This window comes from Lucilia cuprina, chromosome X, assembly GCF_022045245.1.
Source record: "Lucilia cuprina isolate Lc7/37 chromosome X, ASM2204524v1, whole genome shotgun sequence".
Lineage (NCBI taxonomy): Eukaryota > Metazoa > Arthropoda > Insecta > Diptera > Calliphoridae > Lucilia > Lucilia cuprina.
The window spans coordinates 13,468,139-13,494,427 of record NC_060949.1 but is presented as its reverse complement, the minus strand read 5'-3'; the positions used below and the strand labels follow the sequence as shown (position 1 = coordinate 13,494,427).

Here is a 26,289-nt window from a genome sequence, read left to right as displayed (position 1 = left end):
TCATAAATCATAAAATAATAATACGAAAAAAATATGACTGTTGTGAGCAACTCTCATAAGTTACTGTGCTATTTCATATTTGATTCAATATTTTTAGTAAAAATGGCAAAAGGAAATCGAAATAAAATACGCAATTATAATTTTCTTCCTTTTATATTTTAAATTTTCATTTTTTTTGTTGGTTTCATAATAAAATCTATTTAATCTTGAAGTTATAGAACTTTGATAAATTTTTAAGCATATTTATGTACATATTGCAAATATTCAATTGCGGCAACTTCTAAATATTATCATTGGCTTGATGAAGAGTTAAAGTGCGTAAAAGAAGTAAATTTCCAGTTTTGCCATAACAATAGAGAAGCTGGAAAGTGCTATGATTTTATACCCCTTTATGTTATAAAATCGACTTAATAATAATTTTTTTTATTTCTACTACTACGGAGGTGGGTACCTTGGCCTCCGTGGCGGACAATGCGTCAAGGCAACTCAAGGAAGTGTAGTTGCCCTTTCCAAAATTAGGAAGGCGCCGATTGAAAGGGCTGTCAAAACCGACCCCGACAAGGACACTAAAACACATAAAACAGCAGTGCGCTCCAGAATTGGGAATGTGTCTATTAAAAATACTGCTATTCCAATGCCTGATAAGGACACCGCAGAGCCATCAACAGTACCCACTGCATTAATAGTCACTTTAGGCTACCCGGATGAGTCAAATCCAAAGAGCGAGGAAGGGATCATCAACTCGCTGGAAAACAGTTTAATGGATGACCATGATTGAGGTTATCCAAATAAACCTCCATCGGAGCGAGACAGCTACCAACGCTCTGATGGCTAAAATTAACACAGGTGAAATACATATAGCTTTAATCCCGGAACCTTGGACGATTCGCAACTAGGTTTCTGGAATCAATCACGTAAATTTCTAACTTTTCTACGCCGATACAGGGTCTCTTCCAAGAAAATGTATCTTATATCACAAGAACTTATGTTTTCTCCTCTCAACAGGATTATCAACATCGGATGCAACGGTGCTGAAGCAAGGTCGTGGCAACATATTCCTCGCATCTGTTTACCTGCCTTTCGATTCTCCGACAGTAAAACCAACGTCGGATCTGATGAAACTGGTTGAAGACGCACAAAAGAAAAATAAGAAAATTGTAATAGGTTGTGATGCCAACTCGCACCATGCAGCTTGGGGTAGTACAAACACCAATCGCAGGGGACAAGCCCTCATGGATTTCCTTAATACTAAAGACTTGATAACATTGAACTTAGGTAATAAAGCTACTTTCGTCAATAGAATCAGAGAAAAAGTATTAGATATAACTAAATGTTCAGAAGAGCTTATAAAGGAAATTCAGAATTGGAGAGTTTCGGACGAGCACTCCTTTTCTGACCATCGCACAGTGGGGCAGAATGGAAATTTTTTGGAAATAAATCTGGCATTTCTAAACGACTGATCCGATCGGGATAAAATTTGGCGTAAGCGTAGAGTTTTGTTCATAAATAAAGATTTTGTCATATATTACATATTTGTTAAATTTCTATAACTATGATTTATATCAAAATTTTAACAGGGTCGCAGATAGCTACAACAATTTAGTCCATATTTATCCCTTAATATCTTTTTTTAGTTAGATATGAAAATTCTCGACCCTTTACAAAAAATTTCAAACCAATATCTCAATTACATTCAAAAATATGTTCATTTAAACCTGTATCCTTTAATTTCATATTTTTCATATTTTAGTATTAAATATGACAGAACATGTTAAAATCTTATATTTACCTATTTTCTATTTGTTTGCTTATCCTTATAATTGAAAGGTCCTATTATGCTTAAATTTTCAGAAATTTATAACTATTTTTTACCTATATTTTTTCGACAGATCATTTCGTTCTGTTTCGTTTATGATCATGTAGGTAAAAATATACAGGTAATGATAATTTCGATTCATTCACTAATAAGAAATATCAATGACTGAATTACAGGTTATAGTAATATAGTCCTAAATGTTAATAGGTAGACAGTTCGTAATTTTTTACTTTGGAATACCTGTATCGGAAATGACAAGATTTACATTAAAGTACGAAGAGTTGTGTTCCGTTTTATGGAGTGTATCTTCAAAAGGGCCAGAAAGAATTGAAGACATTTCAAATTATATAAAAACTACATATAGTAGAAAAGTAGACAAAACAGGCATATCAAAAATTGAAAACTTTTTGATGTAAAAAGTAAGTCTGTGGATGAAAATCAAAAGAAATTTCGATTAAAATTTTGTAGTTGGATGGAAACTACTACGGAAATCTCAACTTACAACACATCAGCAGGAGCGCTTTGCAAGTCACACGAAGACTTATGTTCAAGGTAAAAAAGAGGGTCACACAAAAACTTTTTTCAATCTCAAATGAGGAAATTTAACGAAATGCTGAAAAAGGAAAACCAACCTATGGATGCCGTACATATTGCAACTATTCTTCCTAATGCATCACCAAAACGACTTAAGCGAATTGTGTATACCAACTCCAACATCACAATCAAATTTTACTGCAGAGGAAGCAATAGCGCTTATGTTGGAACTGGGTCTCAGTCGAAGTAAGTACCAAATATTAAGGAAAGCTCTGCATGAAAAAGGACACAATATATTACCATCATACAAGGCGATCCTGGAAAAAAACAAACTATCCTACCATCACCTATTGCTGTTAATGATGTGGAAGCTTGTATTGATATATATGATATGATATATATGGATCAATACAACTCCGGGTTCAAAAAATTTTTGTAGACCCATTGGATTTGAATATATAAAGGAGTCAAAGAAAACAACAAACTATTTAGTGAAATATTTAAAAGATGAAATAAATGCACTGGAGCCCATTTGCATAAAAATAAAGGAATTCTCTATTAACGTATCATATCAGCTAAGCTTAACAATGATTGATGGAAAGGTCAGCAATGCCATAACAGAAACTTCATCTTTCTGGAAATGCTCAATATGTAATGAGAAAAAGTCGCAATTCTCAAATATAAACAAAAGCAGAAGTATTAATGAAAAAGTCCTGTCTTTCGGAATTTCACCACTTCATGCCAGAATACGATTTTTTGATTACTTTTTACACATAGCATACGACCTCAAATATAGAAGTGTACCGGAGATTCTTACTAAATCAACAAAAAATAATGAAGAATTGAAAGAACTGAGAGCTGTGGAAAAAAGCAGAATCCAAGAAGAATTTAAAGTTCAGATGGGATTAAACATCGACAAACCACTTCCAAGTTGCGGTAGTACAAATGACGGTAATACGGCGAGAAGGTTTTTTCGTGATTTTGTAATTACTTCAAAAATAACTGGAATCGACAAGGAGTTGCATCGAAGAGTTAACACTATTTTAATGGCACTGAATAGTAATCATAAAATTAATGGAAATCGATTTGGGGAATATACATCTGAAATTTCTAAATTACTTGTATCTCTGTATCCATGGAGGGAACTAACACCAACAGTACACAAGGTATTGTGTCATGGTCAAATAATAATTAAATCGAATATTCTTCCACTTGGAGAGTTAACAGAAGAAGCACAGGAAGCGAGGAATCGAGATTTTAAGCATGTTCAACTTTTCAACTCAAGAAAATGCTCCAGGCAATTACAGAATGAAGATATTTTTAATAATTTACTTCTATCTTCTGATCCTGTTCTTTCAACTATGCGAAAAAGATGGATTTGTTATGAAACTCTATCATCTCAAAACGAGGAAGATTTAAAGGACTTATATTACCTTCTGGATATGTATACCGATATGACAGATTATTTTATAGAAAATAAGTAGTGTTAGGAATTAACTATATAAGTAGGTTGTAAGAATTAATTGTATTATGTTTAAGATAAACAGTTCAAATAAAAAAAGCTATTATACTAACTGATGATATTGTATTAAATTGTGTTTTATATTTTGGTGGGCGGGAAAGGTGGTTTGTGTGGGGTGAATAAGGTGTTGTTGTGCGTGGCTCATAATAAGATAATACTTTTTTAATTGTATATACAATGTTATAGTCTTTAATAAAATAATAAACTAAATAATTTTTAAAAATTGTCCAAATATTTTATTCAACACCAAACGTATGTTCTGTCATACTTAATACTTAAATATGAAAAAGGCGAAATTAAAGGACACAGGTTTAAATGAACATGTTTTTGAATGTAATTGAGATATTGGCTTGAAATTTTTTGTAAAGGGTCGAGAATTTCCATATCTAACTATATTAAGGGATAAATATGGACTAAATTGTTGTAGCTATCTGCGACCCTATTAAAATTTTGATTTAAATCATAGTTTTATAAATTTAACAAATAGTAATATATGACAAAATCTTTATTTATGAACAAAACTCAATGAAATCTTCAACGCTTGTTAAATTTGTCATGTCAAATAAGAAAATGCAAAAAAAAAATTGAAAATATCAAAGGGCATCCCGCAATTCCCAAAAATAAGAATGAAAATCCCAAAAATGGAATTTTTTACATTTTTGCCCATAGGGTCCACATTTCTCTCAGGGCTGGGAAAATTCTTTCGGAGTAAATAGAAAACATATTGAGGTTTCCAAAACTGCTTTCAGTTTTTTGATCCCAGCTTTGGGATTTTAGAACATGTCGCCCAAAGTTGAAGTTTTGATAAAAAATAGGTCATATTCGGAAGGACGCAGTGGCAACATTTTCAAAAAATAGGACAAGTTTTTACGCCAGAGCGTTCTGCGTAAAGATACCTTTTAGAAAACTATAAAATTGTTATATGTCCTTAAAGAAAATTTTATTTTATTAATAAAAGAGTTAAGACACATTTTTGCCAAAAAAACGGCAAAAATCTAAAATTTTTTGAATTTTTAAATTTAAAAACGTATATTTTGGATCTGTAAATGAAATTGATCTGAAATTTTTTGTATATTATTGGAAATTTTGTTGTCTAACTAACAAGAAAAAATTGAGTCCATTTGGTCCAAAATTACGCCTGGTATTCAAAAAAAGGCGGACCAAGGTATGGTAAATTTTGTATCACTAAATTTTTAAATGCCTATAACTCGGATATTATAAGAGATAAGTAGTATGTCCAATCATACAAAAAAAATGGCACGAGTTTAAAAATTTTACATGTCGTAGGTACCCTACTTTGAGCCGCCACAGCTCCGTCCCTGGGGCATCTGCGGGGTTCATCTTCAAAACTTAAATTTTATCCCGATCGGATCAGCCGTTTAGAAATGCCAGATTTATTTCCATAGGGGCACATCTGTCAATGCGAATAACTTGAAAACCGAGTAATCGATTTTATCGCATTATTAAATTTTGTTTTCGTTTATCGATTATCTATCATCCCTGAAAATAATTATTTTATTTTCAAACAAAAAAGATAAGTGTTATGGAGTAGGGTGGGTTATTAATAAAAATACTTATCTTTTGAGCCTTTTATATAATATGTATGTATGTATGTATGTATGTATGTATGTATGTATGTATGTATGTATGTATGTATGTATGTATGTAAGATCGTATTTTTCAATAATGTTTGTATATAATGTTTTATCTAATGTAAATAATGTCCACCTAGGGATTTGAGGACTAATCGCATATTTGTGGAGTATGTCCATAGAACTAATTAAGCAGAAAAAGAGCCTCTTGCAAGATGCTTACACTTATGTAATTGCTTTGCTCCTCATTTAAATTTTAATGTGTAGTATCCCTGCCAGCAAATTTGAGTTTAATTTTAGATACATGAACTAAATAGTCACTATAAAGGCTCAATTTTATGTCTCTCAGTTCTAAGTAAAAATTACAAAAACAAAATACATTACTTTCTAATTTTGATCATATTTTTGTTAAATTTTAGTGCGTTTTAAATACAAAAAGTAAAATTAAATGATAATAATTAGATAGAATAAAAATTTCAAAAACTAACACTTTTTAATACACTATGAAGATAGTTTAAAGCAGAATCATTCTTGCTCTCAAAATTCAAAGGAAAAAGTGTTTGCACATTTCAGTAAATATATTTATTTCATTATGATGATGATCAGTTGTGTGATACATTCTGAAATTAAGATATTGTAATAAATTGTATTAATTTCAAATTTAATATATCAAAAACATAGTTTAATATATAATAAGCATCAGTGAGAGATTAGTGAGTACAAAACAATATCATAAAGTAGGTTAGGTTAGGATGATAGGAGGACGTATACTACATCAAATCCGAAGAAATACACCTTGACCACTATCGGGCCTGTTGTGCGCTCCAATTCATGAAAAAAATTGTTCACTGAATGTATTATTTTTCCTTGTTTAGAAACTCAGTTTCTTGGACGTAATTCCTAAGAATCTTCCAATCAGTGCTTGTTAAGAATGTTACTTCCGGAATAACATCACATCCAAGATACTTCGAATGCCTGACAGTGGCACAGAAAGTGCTCCAGAGTTTCACTGTCCTCTCCACATGCTCTACATTCGTCTAAATCCGTACGTCCAATTTTGTATAGATGTGCACGTAATCCTGTGTGTCCACTCAGAATACGTACCATCATACTAACCTCAGACTTGCTCATTTTGAGGAGATTTCTCGTCTTGCTTTCATCAGGGTCACCCCAAAGAATCTTTGTGGTTCTACCCACCGTTTCATTATTCCAAGAGGCCTTATGGGATTCCCTCATCCATATTTTTAATTCAGCTTTTGTTGCGTCGAATGGTTTTGCGTTTGTCAGGTTAACTACATCGAGCTACCGGTAAACGGTGGCATATTTCTGTTTTTGGGTCTTCAATATAGAACCCCAGGCCCAATTTGTCCCCTAATTTAGAGTCACCCGTGTAGCAACGGTATTTGCTCCAATGTTCCGCTTGCCCAAGACATTCTATCTGGGATTAGCGTATCAAAGTTTCCGACATATTTTGTGTCTGGTATGCGATCAGGCACGTCCGATGAATGTGTATAACCTTCCAATGTATCCAGTATACATTGATGACATGTCCTATAACCGTTTTTGACCAGTTCGCCTAAAGTAAAGAGCCGTTCGGCTGTAAGCGCCGCCTCATATCTTATATATGTTTCAATGGGTGGAATATCTAGCAACGTTTCCAGAGCCTTGGTTGAAGTAGTACACATAGCACTATTTATCCCCAAGCAACAAGTACGCTGAACTCCCTGTAATAGTTTGATATTACACTTTTTGTCCAAAGCAGTCCACCAGATTAATGAAGCATAAGGTAGAATTGGCCTACTTATGCCTATGGTTCTCCTACATGTCGCCCAGCACCGATGTGCCTTTTTGATCCTGTCCTCTTTTTTGAGGCGGCCTCAAATTAAAACCACAATACATATTCTTAATGTTTTTCTTGGTTCGAATACTGATATTGTTGGCTTTAGTTTTATTCCTTTCAATTTTTCTGAAGTCATCCTCATGTACATATTTTTTTGAACTTTTCCGCACTGACCAAAAACGGCGATACTGAACTTTATAATTATATATATATATATATATATATATTTATATATATAATATATATATATTATAATATATATATATATAATTATATATATATATATATAATATATATATATAAATATATATTATATATATATATTTATATATACATATATATATATATATTTATATATATATATATATGTAGGTGAAGGGTATAATAAAATGTAATGTTATATTTAAATATAAATTTTTTATTAAAAATAAAATTTTAATAAACGATATAGGTCGAAAAATATATTTTTTATAAATTTTCTTAAAAAAAAATTTTTTTAAAGTAAGTATAAACTATTTTAATAAAATATAAATGTAAAAGATTTTCCGCAAAATTAGTTTAAAACAAGTATGGATGTATAGTCGGGCGTAGCCGACCCTATACCAGATAGTATGTTAAAAATGGAGATTATTTAAAAAATAAAGTATTTGATTTGTTTTTTAACTTTATTTCGGCATAAATGTTATTATAAATGTTGGTAGAGGGAGTTAAGTCTACTTCAAAGTTATTTATGTAAAATTTAAAAGTGTTATTAGTGATTGTTAGTGAATTTTGATCTTTAAGTCATTTTCTGAAGGGGAGTTTGTATGGGGTCTTGGGTCAAAATCAGTAATGTCATTAAAAGTTCTATAAAACTAAGTTTTGTCGACTTTTGTTGACATAATAGATCATTTAAATTAATTGTAAGCCCAAAGGCCCTATTTGGGCGACACGGTTGTACGGGGCTAGTCGAAATAATGGACCGATTTTGACCATTTTTTATAGACTTCGTCCTTGGACCAAAAAAATCTTGAAAATTGCGGCATGTACCTTGCGCACAAGGTTTACATGGAAAGCCAGCCAGCCAGACGGACGGACATAGCTTAATCGGCTCAGAAAATGATTCTAAGCCGATTGGTATACTTTAAGTTGGGTATAGGACTAAAGTGGTGTAGGGTATAAAAAACAGGCAATTATACAATTATTTTTATACCCTACACCACTATAGTGGGGAGGGTATTATACGTTTGTGCTGATGTTTGTAACATACAAAAACATTGGTCCAATACCCACCTTAAAGTATACCGATCGATTCAGAATCATTTTCTGAGTCGATTAAGACATGTCCGTCCGGCTGGCTGGCTGTCATTGTAAACCTTGTGCGCAAGGTACAGGCCGCAATTTTCAAGATAATTTGATGAAATTTCGACCAAGCATGTTTTTTGGCACAGGGACGAAGCCTATTGAAAATGGTAGAAATCGGTCCATTATTTCACCTAGCCCCCATACAACCGTACCTCCCGATTTTAACTTTTTATGCCATAATTACGTCAAATATTCTATTATCTCTCTAAAAATTGGCATAAATAAGTTTTACATAAGTATAAATGACACTGCAGATTTTCGTAAGGATCGGCCCTTATTTGACCCTAGCCCCCATACAAACCCCCTTTCAAAAAATGTCTTAAACGTCTAAAATTGACTTGTAACCATTTGTATCGCAATGAAACTCAACAAAACTAACTGTTATTTAAAAATATATCCTTTTCCCAAATTTACCGAGGATCGGCCCAATTTGACCTATATAAAGCCTCATTTAGAAATTTTAGTTTTTTTTTTATCAATAAATTGCTTAAGTATTTTGGAAAAATATTCAACGTAAAAGTTTCTTTATAAAAAGTAAAAATTTTAAAGACTTACTCTTGTTAATGTTACACCAATTGTTTGACTTGGAGAAATTTTTGGATAATTTCTTTCTTCGGTAGCTATATTCGAAATTACCTTTTCTCGACTTTCAACAGTAGTGCGTCCATCCTGAACATATGTTGTTCGGTATGTATACGTCGTTAAGCACGTTTTTGTGATAAAGTGATTGGTATGGAAAGGTATATTAAAGGTTAACTAAAATAAAAAAATATTATTTATGTATAAATGTACATTATGGTGAGTGCTTTACATTATTTTAATATTAATGTGACTAAACTTATATTTCAAAAATTATATCATTAATTGTAAGGTGACAAAACTGTGCAAAAGTGTTCGAATGGAATACATATATATATATATATATATATAATATATATTATATATATATATAATATATATTCTATATATATATATTATAATATATATATATATAATAATATATATAATATATAATATATATATATATATATATATATATATATATATATAATATACATATATAATAATATATATATATATATATATATATATATATATATATATATATATATATATATATATATATGGATATCGGACCCATATAAGTGGCGCCTCGAAAAGCAGCTTTAACAGTCATAACTTAATTAAAAATACGACATAAATAAGTTTCTTTATTAAATTCTAAGACGATCTAGCCATGTCTGTCTGTTGACAGACAATAGAGTCCGACTGAAACTACTAGAGGGTTGAAATTTCACATAAATATTTCTTTGTTTGGTGTTGAAAATGGATATCGGACCCATATAAGTGGCGCCTCGAAAAGCAGCTTTAACAGTCATAACTTAATTAAAAATACGACATAAATAAGTTTCTTATGACCCAAAATACAAAATTTTCAATTTAATACCCCCATATAAGGTCCCCTTCAGAAAATGGCTTTAACGCTCATTACTGGTTTAAAAATACTAGTATAAAGATGAAATTCGACATAAGTTTCATACGAGTTAAAATCTACCTAAAAATTTCATGAGGATCGGTAAATGATTGACCCTACCCCCATATAAGGTCTCCTTAAAAAATGACTGCAATGCTCATTAAGGGTTAAAAATTACTTAGCGATGAAATTCCACACAAATAAATTTAATACCAACCAAATTCTGTCTTCTAAATTTTATAAGAATCGGTCCACAATTATTCCTATCCCCTTTTATAAGGTTCCCTTCAGAAAATTACTTTAACGCTTATAGATGAAATCCGAAATAAGTAAGTTTCGTTCGAGTCAAACTATGGTGGGTATATAAGATTCGGCACAGCCGAATATAACACTCTTACTTGTTAAGAAAGAATTTATTTGTGGCATATCACGTATTTACTTCATTTTCCTTTTTATATAACTTTAAATTAAACCTGTTATGTAATGTAGATTTAATATGTTTCTTGTCTCAATTAAAAAATACTTTTTAAATACGAAACATTTAGTTTTACTTTTTATGTATACAACAAAAAATATACTCTCATACCGAAAATAATGAAAAAATGAATATCTTATAAGGTATATATAAATAAATATATAAATACCTTTTGGAAAATAAACAAACCCGTATAAATGACTTTAATGTGAGGCACATTTTGGAGTACTCAGTTCATAAATCCTAGAGTTTGGATTATGCCAGTCTTGTATTAAATGAGCGATAATTATATATTACCTGTTGGATTGATTCATTCACCACAATATTATCATCCCCCGAAGTTAGCGATGATGGAAATAGAAGTATCATCATTTGATTTTTGATCGTGCTAGCAGCTAAAGTCATCGGTGTGTTACTATATTGCTGCATTTGGTTATTTGAAAAATCTGAGACAAACTGGTCGGGTGTTTTGGTTTTATCACCAGCTATAATAACCTCAACACCGTTAGACATAATGCGTGTGGCAAGATTGTAACGAGCTTCATCAATATCGTCACTTTGTTCACTGTTGACATTATTATCCACGTCGTATCTGTAGTCGTACGAAGTCTTCAATGGATTTGAGTCGTGTGGAATAAATGTATCAGCCTTTGGCGCCTCTTGACCAGAGTCAAAATATTCAAACTGTTTGGATTCTTGTGAAGCTAAAAACATTTACAAATGTATATTGATATATATTTGAATTTTCTGCGTTACAAACCTTATAAAATTTAAAAATTCTTACCACTTTATGACCCAAAACCCAAAAAATTATATATTATACATATGTACATTTATATGCAGTTGTGAAAAGACAATTGATTCACTGTTGGCAGACTTACATATGTATATATTAAATAGACTTCTGCTAAACATTTAAATTAATATTAATTAATACTGTTTAAGTACAAGTACTTAAAACATATAATTATAAATTATTTTTCAATTAATAAACGGGTTTGTTTTTTTCAATAATTTAGTTCGTTTGTGTGTTAATACTACTGCTACGATTTATTTCTATTCTAATTACTAGGAGCAAAAAACAAGAAAAGAGAATATTTTGTACTCGTATATTCAATACAACATAGGCAAGTTTCCTTAAACATTGTTAGCCTTCTCCTTTTTATACCCTATTGTGTTCTGTTGTATCCTAGACGAAGCCTACTCAAAATGGTTAATATCTATTATTTCACCTAGACCCCATACAACTGAACCCGCCAAATAGGGCTTTTAAGTTCATAATTATGTTTAATATTCTCGTATCTCGACAAAAATCTGCAAACGAAGTTCTATACTAGTCTTGATGAGCCTCATGAACTTTATAATTATAGGTCCTTATTTTACCCTAGCCCCTATAAAAAGCCCCTAAAAAAGTTTACTTAAATATCCACAGTTTTATTAAACAATAAATGGCTTAAGTATATCTGAGGCAAAGTACAATTCAACTTAAATGTTTTATTTGTTCAATTCACAATCGATGTTGTAGCGTTATTTGCGTCGTATGTCAGCAGCTGCTACAATAGTCATAACAATGTTGTTGGTATATTCTATGCAAAAGTTCTATACAACTCTTACGACAATTTTTCATATGTTTATTTCAGCATATAAATAAAAATTCAATCGATTTTGGCATAAAAAACGATAAAGTGGTAACACAGAAATTACAAACAAACAGCTGTTTATCAAAACAAAAATAAAACTTTATTAAAAACTGTTTATTTATTAGTTTAAAATGTGAAATAATGAAAATAATAGAATTTTAAATAAAAAGAAATTAATTTGGTTTATTTTGCTCGTTTAATTAATTTAATATTATTTGTTTTTTTACTTTTGACATTGTTTGTTTGTTTTGATTGTTTTTTATTGTGAACATAAACTTATGACTTGCTACAAAAATCTGTTCACAATCACAATAATACAACTTGATTGTGAATTGAACAATTATGAAAATTAAATCAACTCGCCCGACCATATAGAAGATTTGAGAAAATTAATGAAGAAAGATTTTTGGAACTGTGGTGGTACTTTTTACAAATATATTTCACAATAAAATTATAAGGAATTTATTCATAAGGAGGCCTTTAGAATTTTTTGATACATGTAAAAGAAAGGGAAATGGAAGAATACTTAATTATAATGTGGAAGAATACTTAAGTATAATGTAGCCCATTTAAACCACGTCTTTTCTAACTGGATGATTCAGATTTTTTAGTGTCATTTCAAAGTTAAGCCGGCATCACACCACTACACACCTCCCATAGGAATTAAATATTAGATTCTTCATGTTTTGCAAAACTGACTTTAATATTTATCTGAAAATTTTGGAGGGAAAAGTGCAGACTTTCATTTGGGAAACTTGGAGCCCCTGCATGAATTAAATAGAAAAAAATCGTATATCTAAGTAACTACTAGAATCTTCAAATTTCACTTAAAGAATTTTGGTATTCATCTGAATATTTACTTTTTCAATGGTGACTTGACATCTCCCTTATGAATAAGATACAAAATATTGTTATCTACGAAAATAATAGAATTAGATTCATGAAATTTTGCATAAATTACATTAATATTCATAATCAATGAATAATCTTTACATTCATGTAAACATTTAGATAATATCGGGCACCACATACATGAATTAAATACACAATTTCGTATACCTTGGAAATTGTTAGGTTATTAAAAATTGTCAAATCTCGAAAATTATTGTAGTAAGAGTCTTCAAAATCGTAAAGTGGGTTTTTTATATTGCATTTAGGGTAGCAAAGCACACTGGGTATATCTACTACATATATAAAAAGAAGTAAAAATGTTCGGCTATAACGAAACTTATATACTCTAATTCAAAGCATGATTTCTAAGGTTTTCAATTATTCGTGTTTAAAATTATTCGAATTAACAACTTATAATGTTTTTTATTCAAGTAGTCTATTAAATATAAAAAATTACTCAATTATTCAAACGACGAATAAAATTTTCTATGTGAATAATTCAATAAAACACCTCTTAAAACTTAAGATAGGGTAAAAAATGGGTTTGCGTACATTAATGCACCTATATCTCAGTAACCTAGTTCAATCCCAATCTATTTTAAATTTCTCAGTAGAAGCTGAGTCTACTATAATGATATACATATGTATTCGATATTTATCTTAAGTAGAGAAATATGTATGCATATTATTAGCTACTTAACATGTTTTATACCCACCATCAAAATATGATGGGACGACAGTTGAAATTTTGAACAAATATTTTTTTGTTTGGTATTGAAAATGGGCAATGTACATATGTCTACGATTTAACCAAACACCCATAATTTTTCCGATCGGCCCATAATTGGTCGTATATCCCATACAAGGTCAAAGTTACTTAACTTATTATTAAATTAAGATATTCATATAAAAATTTGTATAAGTATTATTCTTATATATAGAAATATTAAAAATCACTTAAACAAAAAAACTCATTACTAAATTAAGATATCTGTACAAAATTTGGCATAAATACTATATTTGTACACAGAAATGTTTTTTTTTCTATATTTGATCATAGATACCCATTCAAGGTTCCCTCCCGAAAATCACTTAAACGCATATTGATATTCATACATTTAGCACAAATATTGCTCATATATACAGAAATGACTTTATAACATTTTTTACGATCGGTTTATATTTGGTCGCAGCTCCCATACAAGGTAACCTCAAGAAAATCACTTAAATGCATAATATTCATTACCAAATAATAATATATATACAGAATTTAGACATTGTTTTCTTTACACAAATTAATGTTACTGTGGAATTTTTTTAAGATCACACCATAATTTGTCATAACTCCCATACGAGGAGCTCTTATGAAAATCTCTTAAACGCACATTACTTATTACTAAATAAACCATATTTAACTAGTTGCATTATCAATTTGTGTGGAACAATGTTATATATAAAAAATTCTAACGAAATTCATCAACTCACAGCCTGGTTGAAGCTAAAAAGCTGAAATTTCGACAGGATATTGGCCTACCACCAAATAGATCCATTAAGATGGCATTTTTGGTCGCGTAAATTCGGTAACCTCATATCTCCTAAACTAGATAAGATACAAAAGCTGTTTAAAGCTTATCGACGTTTGCTTAAAAAATAAGCGGACAGGTGTCTGGTACTTTTTTCAAATTCGGCCCCTCTTGGGCATAAGAGGGTAAAAACTGTATTTTGGTACGTTTTTGCACCTCATGTATCTTTTAAACCAAATAACATACATACAAAATATTTTTGACTAATTCATAATTTAACGAAAAATAAAAACACGAATTAAGTACTTTTTGGGTGAAAATTTTACCTACTTTTGGTACTTTTTACATAAATTATTTTTTTTTTTTGGTTTATTAACTTATACATATGATGAATACATAAAAACAGGCTTCTATACCCACCATAAAGTATACCAATCGGCTCAGAATCATTTTCTAAGTCCGTCTGTCTTTCTGTCTGTCCTTCTGTCCATTTAAACCTTGTAATCAAACTACAGACCGCAGTTATGAAGATAATTGAATGAAATTTGGTACATGATCTTCTATTGTCCCAGGGACGAACCCTATTGAAATGGTTAAGATCGGTCCAGGCTACAGGTCGGAATTTTGGAGATAATTCAATGAAATTTGGCACATGTTCTTCTATTATATCGTAGACGAAGACTATTAAAAATATCCATTATTTCACCTAGCCCCCTTACAACTGAACACCCGAATAGAGCTTGTAAACCTTGTAATTTTGGAGATAATTCAATGAAATTTGGAACATGATCTTTTATGGTACTGTAGACGAAGCTTATTGAAAATAATTAACTTCGGTCCATTATTTCACCTAGGCCCCATAGAATTGAAACCGCCAAATAGGACTTTTAAGTTTATAAAAACCTGCGAAACCGAGTTATATGCTAGTCTTAATGCCCCTGAGGAAATCCTAGCCCCTCTAAAAAGCCCCCACAGTTTTATTAAACAATAAATGGCTTTAGTGTATCTGCGGCAAGGTACAATTGCACTTAAATGCTTTGTTATGAAAACTAAATCACATTTTATTCGTATACAGGTGTAGGGTATTATATGGTCGGCCTCGCCCGACTATAACTTCTTACTTGTTTCGTTTTGTTTTGTGGATTATGTTCGTAGATGGATTTAGATGTTTTTTTTTGTATACTTCGTTTCGCATGTTGGATGTCTGTTAGTTTCATTGCGTTGCGTTTTTCGTTTAGCGTTGTTATTTCATTTTTGCTATTGATATATGTAATAATGATATAGTCGGAAAAATGAAATAAATATAAATTTATATAAATATATTAAATTCAATATGGTGAAGGGTATATAAGATAGCACTCTTACTTGTTAGTTATTTACAGGCCTGTCACAGAATTACATGCCGATCGAAAGTGAAATTATCTTTCCTAATTTTCTTCTTCAAAAAAGAAAAATACAACATTTTTGTATTTTGAAATTGAAAATAGTGGAAGTTTTTATTCGTACGCTTTTATCGATGATTTCCAAGTTATAATTCCACTTTCTATGGAATTTAAATTCTGTGACAGGCCTGATAATGTGAACTAAGTAAATATAGTAAGTCAAATGTCGATTCTATTTCTTTAATAATAACTGCACTGTTGTGACTGGTGACTGTTTTGTGAAAAATACTTTTATTGAATAATAATAAAAAACCATAAAGCAAAATTAATAAAAATAATAAAAAAAAAATATTACAATATGACTTCAATTGTTCAAAATGAAAAATATATACAAAAACAACAAAGTAATAAAATATACAGTGTCTCTCATAAGTATTCGAATTTAGGTATACTATGAAAAGAAACCAAATTTAATAATTTTTTGCGTGAAAAATAAATAAACAAATTTGTTATATTATCTAGACAGTCCTTAGGTTTCATATCACACTTTTTGAAATTTCAAAAATTTACATTTACAATTTTACATAAATTAAATAAGCTTTTTTAAAAGAAGTCCATAAAATTACCTCACAAAAGTATTCGAATTTTTCCTGTATTTTACATTTCATCATATTATACGAAACATAAAATTGGAATCAAATGGTTTTTTTTGCTTAAAATTGTTTAAGGGATTACTATCAACCGATGGGATATATTTTTGGGCAACTTTGGCCACAATTTTGGGGGATAGTACCATTTTTTTATGTAATATCATTAAAATGGCGATTTTTGGCAATATTTGCACTTTTTTCCAGAGATAAAACAAAAATTCGATATTGGGACTTAAAAGACCCCTTGTCGTATCTAAAGATAATATTTTTTATTACAAGAACCTGTATTTAAAAGTTCCAAAATATATTAATGGGATCATTCTTTTATAGCTAATTCAACTTATTGGAACCTTAGTCCATTTTTATAATGCTAGGGTAAAACATTTTCGGGGAAAGTTGTCTGGTATATATTCTTTTACATATCAGCTTTTATACATTTTAAGTTTTCAATATATTGTAGAAGTATACAACTCCAAAACGTGCCTCGAAGAAACGCCATTCAATACAGTAGAATCATTCTTTTTATAACCATTGGATTACTGGCTGAATATTTCTATATCATTATGGTCTAACTCCAAAATATTGATATCTGGCTAAATATTATTCACGATGATAAAAATAAACTCAAAATTTTGGACTTCCAGTGTTATTGTAATGGGCAACATAAGCGTGAAAGCTATAAGTAGTAAAAACTTAAATCTACTGTAGAGGATGACGTTTTGTTAAGGCATGTTTTGGAGTTGTATTCCGCTACAATGTCGTGGAAATTGAAAATATATATGTGCTAATATCTACATGAATAAATACTAGCCAACTTTGCCGGAAAATATCAATCCTAGTGCAACGAAAAGGGGCTTAAGATCCAGATAATTCAATTAGAAACAGAAGAACGATCCCAAAAATACATCATGGAACGTTTAAGTACAGATCCCTACAACAAAATATATTACTTTTAGATACCTCAAGGAGTCTAATAAATCTCAATATAAAATTTTGGATTTATCACTGGAAAAAATGGAAAAATAATGATATTACTTATAAAGATCGTAAAATCGCCCCAAAATTGCGGCGCAAATGGTCAAATATATATCCCTTCGGTTGATAGTAACCCCTTAAACAATTTTAAGCAAAAACAAACATTTGATTCTAATTTAATGTTTCGTATAACACGATGAAATATAAAATACAGGAAAAATTCGAATACTTTTGTGAGGTAATTTTATGGACTTCCTTTTAAAAAAGCTTAATTAATTAAAGTAAATGAAGATTTTTCAAGTTATAAAAATTGTGATATGAAAACTAAGGTCTGCGTAGATAATACAACAAATGTATTTATTTATTTTACACACAATAAATATTATTAAATTTGGTTTCTTTCCATAGAATACCTAAATTCGAATACTTATGAAAGACACTGTATGTAACAATTATGCTTTTTAAAACAAGTTTTATGAAAAGTAAAAGTAATATGTTTATATCATATATAAACTGTAAAATAAAGAGTCCAGTAAAACAAAAATTAGAGAATAAAAAATATATGTTTTTAAAGTATACATCACTTTCCACAATTTAATTTACATAATTTTACAAAAATTGTTCCATATACATACAAATATGTTTTAAAAAATTAAAATAATTGTTATTTAAAACAAAATTTATGGAATTTGATTTTTATAAGTTTGTCATTCCATTTGTAATAATTAATAAAAATATAATTTTTAGACCCTATAAAACAGCCATGTGTGTCTGTCTGTTGAAGTCGGTTTTTAGAGGACCCCAGATATCGGATGATTAATAATTCTGTTACACAAGCTTTCGAGAAAATTACTGTTTAAAATCAGCAAAATCGGTCCATAAATAACGGAGATATGATCATAAATCCCAGACAACCTCTGAAAATTTCATAAAAATATGTTCATATATGTTATAAGTAAGCAACAACAAAAAAGATGTACATGTGTGTGTGGATATGCGATACTCATTCTCTTCTTGCAGAATATATTGCTCAAGTACTTTGCTTCCCCTTATTTATTATTCCAATTATTAAAATTCAAACATGATTGGGTTTGCATATTGACTCTCCCTATAAAAATTCCTTTGTTCTCTTAAGTATTTTTATAAACCTCTACCTGGAACCCAATAATGTGCTTTTTACGTTCCAAATAAAATCTTTCCTAATAACCCATGTTTCCGATTAGCGTTGTTGTTCCATTTGTTTTGCTTATTCTATAATAATATAGCCGGGAAATGAAACTAATTAAAATTTTATAAAACTAATATTTTTGATATACACTACAGTGAAGGGTATATTGGTTTTGGCAAAGCCGAATACAGCAATATTTATAAATATGTTTATGTGCAATTAACACAAATATGATAAGATGAAAAAATTATATTTAAATACATACATACATAGATACATACATACATACATACATACATACATACATACATACATACATACATACATACATACATATGCTGTCAGACATGCTTTCGATATGTTTCGTATTATATATCTATTTCAATCAAATATTATAATGTTTGGTTGAGACAGATTCTATTCTAATTCTATACAAATTAAAACAAGTAAGAAAGTATAGTTGGGGTTGACCTACCATATGATACCCGACACTAGTTATGAATATTAAATGTAATTTATTTTTCATAATAAAGCAGTTATATTCTATTACAGTGTTCAGATACATGTAAGCAATTTATGGATGAAAATCTAATTTTCTGAAAGAGGATAGGGGCAAATATGGACCAAGCCCGATTAATTTTGTGCATATATTTATATAATATATATTTGTGCTGAATTTCATCGCGATATTTGTGTTAATAAGTAAATTTGGGACATTCAATTCATTTTCTGGAGGGCACTTAGTATGGGTGCTAAGGTCAAATGAGTTTCGATCTCTATGAAATTTGGGCTTGTATAAAACTTAGTTGTGCCGCTTTTTATCGATATACAGGTAAATTTAACATAATTATGAGCTCAGAAGCCATTTTCGGGGGGTTCTGTTGTATGGGGGCTAGCTGAAATAATGAACCGATTTTAACCATTTTCAATAGGGTATTACAAACAAGGTTTACATGGTCAGCCAGCCAGACTTAATCGACTCAGAAAATGATTCTAAGCCGATTGGTATAATTTAAGGTGGGTATAGAACAAATATTTTTGTATGTTACAAACATCAGCACAAACCCAATATACCCTCCCCACTAAAGTGTATATCAAAATACACAACGCAATTCACTTATTCACAAACAAAATTTTTTATTTTATAAAAGGTTTACTTTTTTGATACTATTTGAAGTTCAAAAGTGCCGTTATACTCCCGAGTCTTATTTGAAACCTTCAGGGCTATAGTCTCCATGAAAACCATGATAATTACCCCTATCGCCAATCATCATTTCACGTGAAAAATGTTCTGTGGAAAAAATTTTCCTGTTGTGAAATTTGTTGATGGAATTTTGTAAACACTGAACTGCTGTTCTATTCAAAATCAACTATTGTGAGTAAATTGTTCACAACAAGTTCACGATTTTTTTCTTCGAGGGAAATAAAAATTTCAAGGGAACAAATGTGCTAAAATTCATAAAGCAATAGATTCTATAACAAATGAACACATACGTCGGATTTTAATAAAATAACAATTATCTAAACGATTTATTGGCAATAAACAATCGATACTAATACTTGTAGCTCAATTACACAGACTGACAAAATGTTAAAAAAAAGTCGAAACCCTGAGACCAAGTTAGACATTTGTAAAGTATTGAGTACCGCTGAATTCGAATCTGAACTTATATTATATAAGATTTAAGTTATTGTGTTCTGACAACTATTTGATTTAAAATGTAAAGGCTTTAAAAAAGTATACTTTGATATCTGGGCCTCGGCCTGTGTTATTAGCGTTGAATTTCTAAATTCATCCTTGTATGGGAGAAAATGTGACAATGTTTTTCATTTTTCAAAGTAAAATATCGTGGTAATATTTGTACAGTATCTATGAGATACCATGCACCCACTTTCTGGTCAAGAAATTGTATAGCAAATTTCATCAAAATATATACAAGAGGTTAACACTGAGTGACGGACAAAGACTGTTACAAAAAGGAAAATGTGGTATAGTTTTCATAATAAAACATTTAGTTTGAATTGTAACTCAGATATATTAAAACCATTTATTGTTGAATAAAACTGTGGACATATAAGTTACATTTTAAATAGGGCTTTTAATAGGGTTTAATAGGTTTAATGTAGTCCTATAATTATAGAGTTCATGAAGGTCATAAAGGCTAGTATAGAACTTGGTTTTGCAGCTTTTTGTTGGGATATGAGTATATTAAACATAATTATGAACATGAAAGCCCTATTCGATGACTCAGTTGTATAAGAACTAAGTAAAATAACGGACCGATGTTAACAATAACAATTTTCAATAGACTTCATCTATCGTACCATAAAAGATCAGTGCCAAATTTCATTAAACTATCTCCAAAATTGCGACCTGTAGTTTGATTACAAGGTTTAAAAGGTTTATGGGGACTAGGTGAAATAAAGTACCGATCTTAACCATTTTCAGTAGGCTTCGTCCCAATATAGAAGATCATGTACCAAAGTTTAGTGTTCTGAGATCCAAATTAGTACCCTGTGAAATATGTTTTGATACTGAAAAAATCCCTGCCATGATACAATTTTCCATCGCTGTCACAGCGTAATAAAACCACTTTGTCAATACACAAAAATAGCAAAATAATTACATAATTTTTTATGATTAAATTTTATAATTTTATGAACTATATTTTTGTATATAATACGTTAGTACTATTGTTTAATTTTATAAATTTTAAAAATAATCTATAAGTTTCTATTATTTAAGAAGTTATGAATAATGGAAGCTTATAAAGTATTATTAAAATTTATAAAATTATATATATGAAAATAGTTTTTATCAGACGTTGCACAGTGGTATAGGAAAAAAAGAGGGAATAATTCGGTAACATCTAAACGGTTAATCCGATTTTAATGAAATTTGGTATGCACAAAGAGGAGGTGTTGTCGAGTTTGGGTTTTGAATTTGGACCTTATAGGCCAACCAGGGGCCCGGCGGGTGGTCCTCAAATTAGGACGCCTCGGCTATGTTAAATTTTTAAAACAATCCTATTTCTTCATTTGAGTTTCGATTTAAAAAAACTTCTTATATAGAATCTCCTCATCGAGCACAAATTAATTAGGAAAAACTCAACATCTTTTAGAAAATTTACCTAGTACTATTATTTTCATCAATATATGCAACAAATTTAAGAGTTAACCTTTTGGATGAAAATAATAGTACTAGGTAAATTTTCTAAAAGATGTTGAGTTTTCCCTAATTAATTTGTCGCTTAAAAAACATTAGGTAGACATGTTATATATCAAGGGAAAGGTAATTTTGTCTATTTTTCAAAACTGTATATAATTTTTGAAAATTAAAATACTTTTTTTAAAAAAATTAAAAAAATGTTTTTTTATTAAGTTTTTGCGAAGATACAAATTTTTCAAATTGCAATAAAAATTTTATTTATGAATATTTTTTAATGAAATTTTACAGATAGGTAGATTTTTTACTCAAAATCCAAAATTAAATAAAAATTTCCCAAAAAAGTTTAAAAAAAATCCCAAGAATGGGATTTTTTGGTTTTTTGCCTATTATATCCATACCAGGTTATCGAAACCCGTTACAAAATGATTAAAAATATATTGGGTCATATAAAACAGGTCACTACAATTTGATATCGGCTATGCGATTTGAGAATTTTTGCTCAAAATTGAATTTTCCATAAAAAATAGGGATTTTTTGGATGGACCTGGTCCCCTCGGTATGAAAAATTTTTAGGTTTTGTTTCATTTATCGTATTTTATGTAAAGTCAGCTTTCCAAAAAGTATAAATTCTATATACATCTTCTTAGAAACTTTTTAGATAATTTAAAAGAAAAAGATACTTTTTTCCAAAAAAAATGGCAAAAAATCGCCTTTTTTAATTTTTTAAATTAAAATGCCTATAACTTTGGACTCAGTCATGATTTTTACATAATTCTATCACTGCTTGATATATAAGCTTGTAGTTAAGCGAATAAAAGAAAAATGGCGAAAATCGGGAATATTTGGACCCGCTATTATCAAAAAACTAAAGTAAGGACGGTAAAAATTTTAAAATTTTAATTTTCAAATGCGAATATCTCCTAAACTATAAGAGATAATTTACTGCTATTTACTGCTCGATGAGGAAATTCTATATACGAAATCGGAACTCAAATGAAGAAATAGGATCGTTTTAAAAATTTAACATAGCCGAGGTGTCCTAATTTGAGGACCCCCGCCGGGCCCCTGGTTGGCCCGGGTTCATTAAAATCGGTTAATCCGAATTTACCGAATTATCCGAAGTTACCGAATTATTTCCATATTTTTTTCCTATACCACTGTGCGTTGATCGGAAAAGTCAGGCCATTTTCTTATACTTGATCAAACATTTTTACATTTGATCAGACTTTCGAAATATCGGAAGCAGTGTTGCCATAACGGCATTAAAAGTGCAATTTTAGCACTTTTTTTTCGTCGGCTGCACTTATTTTTTAGAAAAAAGTGCTAGATGCATTTTAGCACTTTTTCATCTTTTGCTAGAAATTTTTAGCATTAAAAGTGCATTTTTGGCATTTTTCTTCTATTTTGCACTTTTTATAATTAAAGAACTTTAAAGTTTAATTTTCCAGAGAACTGAAAAAATTTAGTTTTGAGATGTTTTGTGAAATTTTAAGAAATTCTCACAAAAATTTTTTGCATATGTTTATTGTAATTTATAATTTACACTGTAAATTAAATTAAGAAGTGAATTATTTTAAATATTATTGTGCAATAATTGTGAAAAATTTTTTGAAAAAATAAGCTAAAAAAATACAATAAAATAAAAATGTATTACCATGTAAAAACAGGCAAATGTTCGGGAATGCCGAATCTTACATACGCACCAACACAACACTTTTTACCAAGATTTGCTCATTTATTAGATTTATGCATAAATTTTATTATCGTGTATAGGTTTTATTTTTGGAATACGATATTAATGGTTTGGATCGCGGACCGAGCTCTAAGAAGAATGTTTTAAAACAAATCATTTTTTCGAATGTATCATAATACTAATATGTTTTCATAATTTATTAGAAATAAATTTATTTTCTGAAAGAGGATTTACATACATAGAGGTAAACTTGATTATGAAGAATTTGATCACATGATTTTTAGTAAGTTATTATGGACGCTTGGATATAATATAGACCGATTCTTATGAAATTTGATAGAGGCATTTAAGATCCTATAAAACTTATTAAGATTATATTTAATTTTGCATCATCATTCAGAAGTGTTGTAAAATTTGGAGAAAATGAGTACCGATTTTGGGGTGCTTGTGCTACTTTTGGGAACATATCAATCAACTCAGAAAAAAATTCAATATAACTAGTTCTTTTCATTCTTTATTATTTCTGAAATTTATTTTTTTATTTTTTTAATTTCGAAAATATTATTGAAAATTTATTCCAGAATTACAAACCTGCGTATTTGAAAATCCAAAAAAATATGACCTTTCAACATCGATAAAATCTGGACCGTAACGAATTTGAAAATTTTGGAGAACTTTATATTCCGTATTTACAAGAAGAATGTGTGTACCGAATTTAATCGAAATCGGAGAGGGTCATGTTCAAAATCCTACTTTTTTGTTCGAAATTTTTTGAAATTATCTCTTATTGATTTTGTAAAGGGATATTTTGTAGGCAAGGTCAAATCATGGATCAATTTGAAATAGTTTTTTGCATTTTCATATAAAACATCTCGTTGAATTATGTAACAAATTGCCACCTGTACATTATACCTGGACAGTTAGCCGCACAGACGGGTAGACATGGCTTAATGGACTTTTAAAAACTTGATATGAATTTAGCACTTTTTTCAGCGAATTTGCACTTTTTTGAAAGTCATTTTGCACTTTATTCTGAAGGAGTTCTGGCAATACTGATCGAAAGAATGTCAGGTATGATTTTACTGTTTTTAAATAGCGATTTTCCCGGAAGCATGTCTAACAGAGTTATTAAAGATTCGGATTTCGCCGAGAATTTTAAGAAGGGATGGAAAATTAGATTTTGTTTCAATATCAATATATATTTCAGAGAGTTCGATCTCAGAGTACTAAAATATTTGCTTACAAATTCACTAGAAAAATCACCAGAACTCATCGAGTAAAGTGCTTATAATTCTACTAGAAAAAGTATTTGTTTGAGATGTTGTTTTTTAGTAGAGTTATTTATAGAATATTTATGAAAAAATAAAAATAAAAAGTCGACACAGACTGGGGTTGAACTCTATACCTTCCATATACCAGTTGAATGCTACTCTTACCACACCGCTGCTTTGTTGTTTTATTGTGCGTCAAAAAATACTTTTCACACGCAAATACTATTTTATTTTCTAGTTGTCTAAAAATAGACATTTGATATCATGTTCACAAAAAAGGAAAAAAAGGAAAAAGTAACTGTTTTATTTTTGTTGGTTTCTTTATTTTGATTTTTTAAACTTTACCTACAAAGTAAGTCAAAGCAAATATTTTGCTGAGATGTAAACCTTTACACATAATATGATGAAATTTGCCACATAATTTTTTGTCCAGGAAATGGGTGCACGCTATCTCATTGCTACCATACAAATATTACCCCGATATTGTACTTTGTAAAAAAAGTATGTTTAAAGCAGTCATGATAAAATTTTTAATATTTTAATACATCCGGTCTTATTGAAAATCATGCCGCAATTGGTATTATACAAGAATGAATTTAGAAATCTATATAATTAATAGGCAAAGCTATTTTTTGTGACCCCTTTTACTCTTACAGTATACATCCGATTTTGGCCAAAAGTATATCATTCTAAAGGTATTTCTTCGAAGAAGTGCATAATTTATATATTAATGAGATCGGTTGGGAGCAATAAGCATTTAAAGCAGACGTCGGCGCTAGTATTGTTCTGACAACGAAGATTTTCGGCAAATTACATGTACACAACACGATCGCATACGAACCTCTAAACAAGAGCATCAAAAATACAAATATTTTATTTAGTTGCTTGACAGCATTCAACAGGCAGGTTGATGTCGCTTTGTTAAAGAAATTGCAAACACAATTTGAAAAAACAAAAAACAACTTGCAAAAGCAAGAGCATAATTTACAAAAACAACGTACACTCTAAATAATTTTCTAGAATGCATAACAATGAAAGTAAATAAGTTAATCTTGTTTCATACTTTTTTTGTACATTTTAATTAGAAATGTTGTTTCTATTTGAAGAAATTGTCATTCTTAAGTACATTACACATTGTTTATAAATATTCGCATTTTACAGTAATGCAATTTAATCTTCAAAATTAAAAATAACCAAATATTTTTTTCAGTGCTATTTCAATGAAAAAATGCCAATAGTGTGTGGGTAGTGGTGATTTTTTTTATCTGCCTCTCTATCCGCCGGTATATGATTTAAAGTTGTTACTAACACATATGTTTAATTCACAATC

General features: G+C 29.8%; 1 protein-coding gene across 4 annotated transcripts in view; it reads right to left on the bottom strand.

The window, feature by feature from the left end:
- The window catches only part of LOC111687833 (serine-rich adhesin for platelets), a 240,311-nt gene that overhangs the window by 162,074 nt on the left and 51,948 nt on the right, over nucleotides 1–26,289 (bottom strand). For 2 of the 4 annotated variants that reach the window (XM_046956691.1, XM_046956694.1), the window contains exons 4-5: nucleotides 10,895–11,301; nucleotides 9,204–9,404 (exon numbers count right to left, since the gene is read on the bottom strand). In XM_046956691.1, the coding sequence (XP_046812647.1) occupies nucleotides 9,204–9,404; nucleotides 10,895–11,301 (608 nt within the window). The remainder of the gene's footprint in view (nucleotides 1–9,203; nucleotides 9,405–10,894; nucleotides 11,302–26,289) is intronic. The other 2 variants (XM_046956696.1, XM_046956698.1) reach the window with 2 other exon arrangements.